The sequence below is a fragment of the Octopus bimaculoides genome, chromosome 23 (genome assembly GCF_001194135.2).
Source record: "Octopus bimaculoides isolate UCB-OBI-ISO-001 chromosome 23, ASM119413v2, whole genome shotgun sequence".
In the NCBI taxonomy this organism is placed as follows: domain Eukaryota; kingdom Metazoa; phylum Mollusca; class Cephalopoda; order Octopoda; family Octopodidae; genus Octopus; species Octopus bimaculoides.
Genome location: NC_069003.1, coordinates 20,396,474 through 20,408,973, shown reverse-complemented (window position 1 = coordinate 20,408,973; position 12,500 = coordinate 20,396,474). Strand labels below are relative to the sequence as shown.

General features: G+C 37.8%; 1 protein-coding gene across 1 annotated transcript in view; it reads right to left on the bottom strand.

Moving 5' to 3' along the window:
* Positions 1-12,500, bottom strand: part of LOC106884220 (uncharacterized) — a 79,489-nt gene that overhangs the window by 65,547 nt on the left and 1,442 nt on the right. Inside the window, exons 2-3 of the mRNA XM_052976156.1 lie at positions 3,823-3,915; positions 654-884 (exon numbers count right to left, since the gene is read on the bottom strand). Coding sequence (XP_052832116.1) covers positions 654-884; positions 3,823-3,904 — 313 coding nt within the window. The 5' untranslated portion in view covers positions 3,905-3,915. The remainder of the gene's footprint in view (positions 1-653; positions 885-3,822; positions 3,916-12,500) is intronic.

The window sequence follows — 12,500 nt, the reverse complement described above, 5'->3', positions numbered from 1 at the left end:
AGCTGAGTTGATTAAAACATTGTGGAATAAAGTATTCTGTTCGAAGACACAACACACCAGCAGAATTAAGAATTGAACCACCAACCTAATGCTCATGAGCCCAACACCTAAACCAGTAAGCCATGTGCTTTCATTACTACTATTTATATGATGCTGCGTAACATGATTTTTGTCCTTGGGTAGCAACTGTTGTTTCCTATTTGCTTACCTTTTGAAAGTAAGAAAAATGGTTAATATTTCCTTCAGACTTTGCTTTTGTTACATTTATTCAAACCCTAAAGAATCCCTCTCAACACATGGCTATGATCCTCCACAACTATTCCTGCTCACAATAAAAGATGCACATATCGTCAGCCACTAAGGGACATGTTCAAGTGGTTAAGGTCAAGTAACTGACAAGCAAATCTGTGGTATTGAGCAGAATATTTGCTATAGCGATATTTTTGCTTCAAGAACTTCAGCACTGAATCTGTCTGAAATGTAATGGAAAGTAGGTCAGTTTCAAAACATTGATGTCCAGGTGACAAAAGCAAAGTTTGAAGGGAATGGTAGTGATTTCCTTTGATTTTTAGATAGAAGCAAACAGGAAGTAACACTTACTGACCAAAGACAAAAGAAATTTTGTTACACAGTTTTATGAACCGTACATGTACCTTCAATGTAGAAAAGCTCATTGTGCGTGTAGTTGAATATGGCTTGTATCTTTTCACCATTGATTGTCTGGATAACAGCACCTAATTCAACAGCATCTATACTTCCAGTCGGTTGGAAATATTCCTTTATTAAGAAGCTGATGTTTTGGTCCGAGAAAGTTGCCTCTATGTGTGCTTCAAATGACTTGGTGATACTCAACTTAGAACTACGTCCACAGATGTTATACGCCACTGAAATTATACAGAAAAGAAGAGGTTGAGAGAAAGGGAGAGAAAGAGAGAGAGAATGAGGAGAGAGAAGGAAAGTGGAAAAGAGAGCAGAGGAGACAGGTGGGAGAGGAGAAGAGAGGGGAGGGTGAAGATGGGAAAGGTGAGGAAGGGAAGGTATTTGTCATAGATTTACAAGGGGACACTGGAAAGTTCTTGGCTTTAAGAGTATAAAGAAAGCCCTGGTTGGAGGCCCAACTTTCTGAGTTCTTTTACAGGGCTTAGGAAAACTGAAGGATCATTGCTATAATAGTGTGAATCTGAGGGGGGAATATGTTGAATAAAATCATAATCAACTGATCCTCCTGTATTTTCTTTTTCCCAAAGCCAGAAACTTTTCAACACCCACCTCATATTTTGTTTCCATTTATAGTTAACATTCAATTTTGTTTTTGTTGTTGTCATTGTTGTTGATACCTGTCATCACTATCCTCATCATCGTCGTCTCATCGTCATCGTTGTCATCATCATTGTCGTCGTCATCGTCATCATCATCACTGTCACTACCATTGCCAAAATCATTACCATCACCTGTTTTCATCGCCAAGACCATCATCATCATTGTCATGATCAACGTTGTTACCATCATCACCACAATCATCACCACCACCATCAACAGCAGCAGCAGCAGCAGCATCACCACCATTGTCATCATTACCACCACCATCACCTTCATCACCACAATCATCATCATCATCATCATCACCATCATCATCTCCATCATCATTATCGTCAACATCATCACCTTCATCACTAGCCTCCTCCTCCTCATCCTCATCATCATCATAAAAGCCCATCATATATATGTTTAGTGTGTGCGTGCGTGCGCGTGTGTGTGTGTGTGTGTGTGCGTGCGCACGTGCGTGTGTCTTTGTGTTTGTGTCTCTCTCCCAACACTACTTGACAACTGGTGTTGGTATGTCTACTTGGTGGTTCAGCTAAAGAGACTGACTGAAAGTTCTGATTTAAATGTATGTATTGCAAGGTCTCTTTCTCTGATGTTTGATATAGTTCAACATATCCAAGTGAATAGCAACATAGGAATTTTGAAGGAAGTATCTATAGAATTAGTATTTTGAATATTGAATGGTTGGGGGCATCCACCAGAGTAACATAGTAAACTAAAGGGTCACCAAGTAAAAACCAGTTGAGAACCACTGGTCTAAGTCATTATTAGTCAGCTTTGGTCATGTTATAACGGTTGGCGCCCACAACAACACGAAGCTAGCATGTTATTGATTGTAGAAATGGCCATTTTACATGTCAGTTATATTTGTAGCATGTGAAGGTGCATGGCTCAGTGGTTAGAGCATCGGGCTCACAATCATGAGATAGTGAGTTCATTTCCCAGACCAGGTTGCGTGTTGTGTTCTTGAGCAAGACACTTTATTTCACGTTGATCCAGTTCACTCAGCTGTAGAAATGAGTTGCGACATCACAGGTGCCAAGCTGTATCGGCCTTTGTCTTTCCCTTGGATAACATTGGTAGCATGGAGAGGAGAGGATGGTATGCATGTTCTATAAACAACCTTGCTGGGACTTGTGCCTCATAGGGTAACTTTCTAGGTGCAATTCTATGGTCATTCATGATCAAAGGCAGTCTTTACCATACTTGTAGTGAGGAATGACTACTGTTCATAGTGACTATGGATGCAATGTAAAACTATAGACAGAAAAACTACTGCTGTATTGATGTTATATCTATCTGTAGTTAAGGATGCTTTTATAGGTGATGGTACAGTGGTTATCCAGACTATTATTGAAATTCTTACACTTTGTATTTGTTCCTATACCTACACATAGACAAAAACTCAATTGTTTTGTTTAACAGCTTGAAGAGTAGCATCAAGATGTTTCAATTTTTTGGCCGAATATATTTTGCACCTCTTTGAACTGTAGTTCCAGACTGCTATTGAAATCTTTGTTGTTGGTATTTGTTCATATGCCAACACATAAAGAGAAGCTCAGTTGTTTTATTAAACATCTTGAAGGATGGCATCAAAATGTTAAACTTTTCAGCCAGACATAAATTGCATTTCTTTGAACTGATGAAATATGACACTGCAATTTCAACAATGATCCAGCTTGTGCATACATGCATGAGTATATATTTGTGTGTGTGTCTCTGTGTGAGCACTGTTTGTGCATGCTTACGTGTGGTAATGATGAGAATAATGATAATGGTTGGATGGTGATGGTGATGAAGACAATGAAGTCAGAAAGAAGTGTGTAGGCGCAGGAGTGGCTGTGTGGTAAGTAGCTTGCTTACCAACCACATGGTTCCAGGTTCATTCCCACTGCGTGGCACCTTGGGCAAGTGTCTTCTACTATAGCCTCGGGCCAACCAAAGCCTTGTGAATGAATTTGGTAGACAGAAACTGAAAGAAGACCGTCGTATATATGTATATATATATATATATATATATATATATATATATATATATATATATATATATATATATAAACAAAAGTAAATGAGTATATGCATATATACGTACAGGTATGTGCATACCGACATCCACCTGTAAGTATAGGTGCATATCTGGGTACAGGACATTGCAAACAAACGTAGACGAGAACACACGAGCCACATAGAGAACATTCTACTTCATCAGCTACCCACGTTTTAACACCGGCGTTTCGACGAGCTTGTATGTGTATGTATATGTTTGTGTCTGTGTTTGTCTCCCCAACATCGCTTGACAACCAATGCTGGTGTGTTTACATCCCCGTAACGTAGCGGTTCAGCAAAAGAGACCAATAGAATAAGTACTAGGCTTACAAAGAATAAGTCCTGGGGTCGATTTGCTCGACTAAAGGCGGTGCTCCAGCATGGCCGCAGTCAAATGACTGAAACAAGTAACAGAGTAAAGAGAGTAAAGAGTATGCTAAGGAAACTCACCTGTCTGTGACATGACCAGTGACAAAGAAATCAATGGCCATAGCAGGAAATCTGACCCACTTTTCCGGTTTGTAAACAACATGTCAAGGAGATCTATAATAATAATAATAATAATAATAATAACAATAATAATAATAATAATGTTGGTTTCAAATTTTGGCACAAGACCAGTAAATTCAGGGAAGGGTACTTGAGTGAGAGTGCGTATGTGGGGGAGAATGTGTGTGAATGAGTGTGGGTGTGTATGAATGAGAATGAGTGTGTGAATGAGAGTGTGTGTGTGAGAGAGTGTGTGTGAGTGAGAGTATCTGAATGTGCAAATGTTTGTTTTTTAAACTGTATTTTGTCTGTATATTTCTGGCTGTATGAGTTTCCTTCAAGTATTTTTTTTTTTATTTCTGAGATTCATAAACCAAATATGATGGTTTCAGGACTCCCCTAATAAAGAGTTCAAGCTATACTCTTTCATTACTCTCCCATTCAGCCACATCCAGTGATTGTTAATTTACATTTCCACACTTGGAAGGTTTTGTAACATGAAACCATTTGGTAGCATAAACTATTTGTTATAAACATTATCATCTAGATATACTTAATGTAAATGCTTTGTGCATCTGCCAGTAGGCTGCAATTTGACATGGTGGAGACTGCTCTCTTGAAGCACAGGGTATTAAAACACCTTAGAGTCATGGACAGATGAGATAACTCACCCCCAATTCCATTTAGGAGAAATTGACATTGATATTTCGTTATTTTTGTGGCTTATTAGCATCATCTACCAACATCAACCATTATCAACCACATATACTTCAAACATTATCAACATCAAACATTATCAACATCAAACATTATCAACATCAAACATTATCAACCACATATGCTTAACATATAAGTTTCATGTATTTACCAGTAGGCTGCAACTTGGCATAGTGGAGAATACTCTCTCAAATTGTCATGTGTTAAAATGCCTGAAAGCCATGACAGGAAACATAACTCTCCTCGTGACATGCAAGATAACTCACCACTTACTTGAATAGGATCATAGGTGAATCATATTGCCAGTCCATATAAATAATATATCCACTCTGCTACTTAATATAAGAGAGTCTGGTTTTTGTCCAATTATGTGTATGTATGTGTGTTTGTTTTTGCATGTGCATGCACACATGTACACATTCACATGGGAATTTTCTATATTGTTTCCATAAGTGTTCATATTCTTTTCTACTCTAGGTACAAGGCCAAAATTTTTCAGGAGCGGGGTCAGTCAATTAGATTGACCCCAGTACACAACTGGTACTTAATTCATCAACCCCAAAAGGATGAAAGGCAAAGTCGACTTCGGCAGATTTGAACTCAGAACATAAAGACAGATAAAATACCACAAAGTATTTCGCCTGGTGTACTAACATTTCTACCAGCTCGACGCCTTCGTAAGTGTTCATATTGTCACCATTTGAGCAAAAACAATGAGATTAGTTTTATGTCTCCTGTAAACAATACATCATGCAACTCGGAGGTTCAGGAACAGGAGGTACAAAATGTGCAAGTGCACCCACTAAAATTTCTTGAGGGCAATGAGAATGCTTTGAGCATACTCCTGAAAAACTGGATTTGCATGCCCTTAGCGAATTTCATTCCCACACATATGACACAGCTCAATAGTTTCATAGGTTTTGATATGTAAAGACCAGGGGAATAAAAAATACATACTTGTTATTTGATAACCAAGTAAAGGTTGGTGACAGGAAAAGCCTCCAGCCATAAAATAGTAACTATATGTCTCTTCCAACCCATGCTAGTATTGGGAAATTTGATGCAAGAATGATGACAATAGTGTTGTTGATGATAATGATTATAATGATGATGGTGATGGTGATTATGATGAGAAGAAGGAAGAAGTGGAAGAGGAGGTGGGTTGTGATGATTATAGTGATAAGGATTAGGATGAAAACAATGACAACAACAACAGCAACAACAAAGATGATGATGATGATGATGACAATGATGATGGCGATGACGATAACAATGACAACGACGATCATGATCATGATGATGAAATTATCAAAATCTCCTAAACACCATTATTAAATGTTTAGGTGATTTTGATAATTATCAAGTTATCTAAATATCATTGTTGAATCACCTAAACATCATAATCAAATTATTATCAAATTACCAAAACAGTGTTATCAAATCACTTTAGTATTTTTATCAAATCATATAAACATGATTATGAAATCATGTAAACACCATTATCAAATCACCTAAATGTCATTATTAAATAACAAGTGGAACACCTTAGAAACTCTGTAGGCATCTTGCTCCTTTCTGACCAAGATGCTATATCTGAGGAAGTAGTACTACTTATTATGAAAGTACAAGGGCTTAGAAATTAATATAACTAAAATGTAGGGGATACAAAGATACAGACAGTATCCATGTACTGGGTATGATAGAAAACAAATACATGAAGAAGGAAGAATGGAGTACATAGGGGTTCATGTTAATATCATAATCAAATCACCAAAACATCATCATTAAATCATGTAAATGTTATAACTGAATCACCTTAATATCATTATCAAATTACCTTAATATTATTGTCAAACCATGTAAATATCATTATCAAATCACCTAAATATCAATATCAAATTACCTAAACATCATTATCAGATAACCTTAATATCATTAGTAAATCATCTTAATATCATCATTAAATTACCTAAAGGTGGCAGGCTGGCAGAATCGTTAGCATGCCGGGAGAAATGCTTAATGGTACTTCATCTGTTGCTACGTTCTGAGTTCAAATTCTGTCGAGGTCAACTTTATCTTTCATTCTTTTGGGGTCGATAAAATAAGTACCAGTTGAACACTGGGATCAATGTGATTGACTCATCCCCTCCCGCAAAATTACTACCCTTGTGGCAAAATTTGAAACCATTATTAAATCACCTAAACTTCATCATCAAATCATCTTAATATCATTATCAAATCACTTAAATGTCATTATCAAATAAAAAAATTTTACACCATGCAGGTATTGCACACTTACACATTCCACAAGGAAGAAAGCTGCCAACTCTCTGATCCTTGAACATGCTAGAAATAATTCAAACTTTAAGCACTTACAATTTTACTCTTAGAAATGGGAAGAACCCATAAGAAACTGTTGTTCTAGGTTCTTTCTTTTCTGCCCCCAACACTAATAAGATGAGATTGATTTGGTTTGAATTAATGACTTTAGATGATTTTAGACCTACTTGTTCAGTATTGGCCTTGGGCTAAACAAGAACAGTAACAAAGTTAATAAAGCAAGAAATTGTTAAAGCTTATTAAATAATTTTATTAGAGAATAGAATATTTAACTATTAATATTATGAATAACGATTTCAAATTTTGGCACAAGGCCTGCAATTTCTGGGCACAGTGGGTAAGTCAATGACATCGACCCCAGTGCTTAACTGACACTTATTTTATCAAGCTCCCTGCCACCAGAGGGATGAAAGGTAAAGTCAACCTCAGTGGGATTTGAACTCAGGACATAAAGACAGACAAAATGGTGCCAAGCATTTTTCACAACATGCTGATGACTCTACCAGCTCACCACCATCTAAATTTGAAACCGATAATGATTTTGAATTTTGGAACAAGGTTAGCAATTTGTGGAGAGGGTGTAAGTCGATTACATTGACCCCCAGTGCTCAACTGGTACTTATTTTATCAGCCTCGAAAGGATGAAAGGCAAAGTTGACCTCGGTGGAATTTGAACTGAGAACATAAAGGCAGATGAAGTGCTGCTAAGCATTTTGCCCAGCATACTAATGATTCTGCCAACTTGTCACCTTATTAATATTATCATTTATTTTATTAGATTATTTATATTCAGGTCTGGCTATGTAATAAGAAACTTTCTTCCCAACAACATGGTTCCAGGATCAGTCCCACTGCGTGGCACCTTGGGCAAATGTCTTCTGCTATAGCCTCGAGCTGACCAAAGCCTTGTGAATGGATTTGGTAGACGGAAACTGAAAGAAGCCTGTTGTATATATATATATATATATATATATATATATATATATATATATATATATATATATATATATCATCATTTTATGTCCGCTCTCCATGCTGGCATGGGTTGGACAGTTTGACTGAGGACTGGTGAGCCAGAGGCTGCACCAGACTTAATCTGATCTGGCAAAGTTTCTACAGCTGGATGCCCTTCCTAACGCCAACCACTGTAAGAGTGTAGTGGGTGCTTTTACATGCCCCCAGCACGAGGGCCAGTCAGCTGGTACTGGCAACGACCACGTTCGAATGTTGTTTTTCACGTACCACCAGCACATGTGCTGGTAAAGCGACGCTAGCAACAATCATGCTCAAATGGTGCTTTCAAATGTCACCAGCACGGGAGTCAATCCGTGGCCCTGGCAACGATCATGCTTGGATGTGCTTTTTATGTTCCACTGGCACAGGTGCCAATCAGGCAGTACTGTCATCGGTCACATCAGTGATTTTGATTTGTTTACACTTGCCTCAATAGGTCTTCGCAAGCAAAGTTCATTGTCCAATGAATGAGGAGTACTCATAAATGGGCCGGTTACACCCCACGTTCGGATGTGCTTTTAACGTTCCACTGGTACAAGTGCCAATCAGGCGGTACTGTCAACGGCCACATCAGTAATTTTGATTTTGATTTCACTTGCCTCAATGTTTTCACAAGCAAGGTTTATTGCCTAATGAATGAGGGGTATTCATAAATGGGCTCATTACACCCACTGGCATAAGCCATGAGCTATGGTCTCACTTGGCTTGTTGGGTCTTCTCAAGCACAGCATATCTCCAAAGGTCCCAGTCACTAGTCATTGCCTCAGTAAGGCCCAATGTTCGAAGGTCGTGCTTCACCACCTCATCCCAGGTTTTCCTGGGTCTACCTCTTCCACAGGTTCCCTCAACTTCTAGGGTGTGACGATTTTTCACACAGCTGTCCTCATTCATTCGTAACATGTGACCATACTAGCGCAGTCATCTCTCTTGCATCTGATGCTTCTTAAATCCAACTTTTCCCTCAAGGTGCTTACACTCTGTCATGTATGCACACTGACATTACGCATCCAGCAGAGCATACTTGCTTCATTCCTTGCAAGCTTACACATGTCCTCAGCAGTCACTAACCACTCATCTCATATATTCATATATATATATATATATGTATATGAAAGGTAAAAAACAACAAACTGAAATCGTCAAAACACAACAAGCAGGAAAAGGATGATAGCACAACAATGGCAAACAGGACAAAACAAGATACACGGATCATTCGCAGCCAATTGCTTCTTCAGTCGGAGTCTAGAATGTTCACATAGTTTCGCCCAATCCTCTCCAACACTACTTGAAACCAGTTTGGCCAAGGGCTTAAGCTGAAGGTATTAAGCCCCTGAGCAAGGCAAACAAAAGTACATATACAAACACAAGGAAATAACAAACAAAAAGGGTTTTTTGAGTATCGGGCGAATGTATAGAATTATACATATACAATGGATAGCTTCTTTCAGTTTCCATCTACCAAATCCACTCACAAGGCTTTGGTCTGGCTAAGGCTATAGAAGAAGACACTTACCCAAAGTGTCATGCAGAGAGACTGAACCCAGAACCATGGTGTCGGGAAGCAAACTTCTTATTACACAACCTTCAATAATTTTGTATGCTAGGGGAAATTCGATGTATCAAGGTTTCCATCAGAGAGAAAAAAAGGAAGGTTTGTTTCATTTGTTGCTTTCTGTTTTTTGTATGCATACATTACCTCACTGTCTCCCTGTAACAGAGGGAGTATCATTTATACTTTCATCTCCCAATATTACACAAATTTATCTCAGTTTGTAAAACTATATGAAATGGCTTTTGTTGGATTCTAATAATTATTTTATTTTATAAGCAGGGAACCATTTAATTAAAGGTCTAAGTGGTCACAATATTTATTTCTTCACCAGGAATATAAAATATGTATATGTTCGCTGAGAGCATAAAATATACATGTTCAGTGGGAATATAAAATATACATGTTCAGTGGGAATATAAAATATACATGTTCACAGGAAATATAAATTATACAGGTTCACAGGGAATGTACAAAATAGATGTTCCCTAGGAGTATAAAATCTATGTTCACTGGAAATATACAATATACATGTTCACTGGGAATGTACATGTTCACTAGAGGTATAAAATGTATATGTTCATTGGGGATATACAATATATATGTTCATTGAGAGTATAAAATAAATATGTTCACTAGGAATATACAATATACATGTTCACTGGGATTATACAGTATACATTTTCACAGGGAATACAGAATATGCATGTTCACCAGGAGTATAGAATTTACATGTTCACTGGGAATATAAACATAAATGTTCCCTAAGGGAGTAAAGTATGTATGTTCCTTGTCAGTATTTCTGAACCATTTTTTTGGCTATAGACCCCTTTGATTCCTATTTTATTTGAATGAACTCTCCTAGCCATTCAGTGTTTGAAGAAAATCATATTTTTTTATTATTAAATATTATTAGAAATTGTATGAAAATAAGTATTAAAATATTTTGTGAATTGTAGAAGTATAACCAATTTATGGGAGATAATAAAATCTTACATGGACCCTAGCTGGGAACCATTGGTCTGAAATATATGGGTTCACCAGGAATATAAAAATATATGGGTTCTCTGGGAATATAAAATATACAGGTACGTGTTCACCAAAGAGTATAAAATTTACTGGTACAGTTCACTAGTTTTGTTCACTAGAATAGTAAAGTTTAGAGATATTCATTATGTGTAAGAAGACCCGGCAAGCCAAGTGAGACCTAAATCCAAGGCCTCTGCCAGGGGTGTAGCCAGCCCACTTATGCGTACCTTTCTTTCACTGGACACTAAACTCCGCTTGCAAAGACCTGTTGAGGCAAGTGAAATCAAAATCGAACTAAATTCAACGACTGGCACCCATGCCAACGTCGTCTCCTTCATTGGATACAAAACTCAGCTTGCGAAGACTTGTTGGAGCAAGCGAAATCGTGATGGCACCTGTGCCTAGCGTCGCCTTTCTGGCACTTGTGCCCGCAGCATGTGTAAGGTCATTCGAGCGAGATCGTTGCCAGTGCCCCTGGACTGGCTCTTGTGCGGGTGGCACATAAAATACACCATTTTGAGAGCGGTCGTTGCCGGTATCGCCTGACTGGCCTTCATGCCGGTGACACGTAAAAGCACCCACTACACTCTCAGAGTGGTTGGCGTTAGGAAGGGCATCCAGCTGTAGAAACTTTGCCAAATCAGATTGGAGCCTGGTGTAGCCATCACGTTTCACCAGTCCTCAGTCAAATCGTCCAACCCATGCTAGCATGGAAAGCGGACGTTAAACGATGATGATGATGTATAAAACCTTAGAGGACATCTTCAGTGTTACATATCGGTTGACAGCAACAACAACAATGATGCAAGCATCAATACAGAAATTAATATCAATTGATAACAAAATTAGTGAAGATTTTTCTGATGGTGATGGAGGTGGTAGAGGGGAGGGTAGTCAAGTGAATTGACCCCACCCATTCACCCCATTCCACTTATGAAAGATAAAGTTGTCATTAGAAGAATTTGGACTCAAAACATAAAAGAAAACAAAACTGGAGTATTAAACTTGTTGCTCTACCGATTATGTTAATCAGCCACCTTGATTTAACCCTTTAGTAGTGAGATTACTTTATCAATTATAATGCTTATTTAATCTCCCTGTTTTTAATTAATCATGTATTTTCTTATAGCTTTGAGATTTTGGTGGTGTGATTGCATATTTTTAGAATGACATTGTAGGGTAAAGTGTGAGAAACCAGATCTGGCTGGTTTGAACATAAAACAGGGAGAATATTCGGGCTGGATGTGGCCAGTTTGAATGCGAAAGGGTTGAATGACAATAGCAACAATAACAATTATCAGCAATTAATAAAATTTAATGAAAACAATTTTTGTTACATCTCAGTCTATGCGAAATAATGAATCTTTCTTTTTTCCACCCTCAGAATAGCAATCAATTGACTGCTATTTCTAGCATGTGAAGAGGCTATGTACAGAGGGATGATGCAAGATGTTCTAGGAGCAATACTTTTCATTATTACTTTTCTGAAAACCATCAACAGGCATAATTCTGTTTCTGGTCACAGATATTCTGATATTATTAAAGAGAGTTTGTAAAGAAAGATTTGACAGAGTGAGGGGGAGTGAGAGAGAGGAGAGAGAGAGAGAGATGGGAGAGATAGACAGAAAGAGAGACATATAACAAAACAGAAAAGAAAGTACAGTTCTATATTTAAGAGATGAGGAATTCTGTACATTATTTACATTATTTACATTCGATGGATATTTGTCCTCATCTTGTTTGTTGTTAACACAACGTTTCAGCTGATATACCCTCCAGCCTTCTTCGGCTGATATATCCTCCAGCCTTCCGAGTTCGATTCCAAACAGTGACCTGAACACTAATAATAAAAATAGCAATAATAATAACATCAAAAAATACCTTAGGAATGAGAACCCAGGTTTGAAATTTCCCCAAGACAACTGAAGAAGGCTGGAGGGTATATCAGCTGAAACGTTGCGTTAACAACAAACAAGATGAGGACAAATAT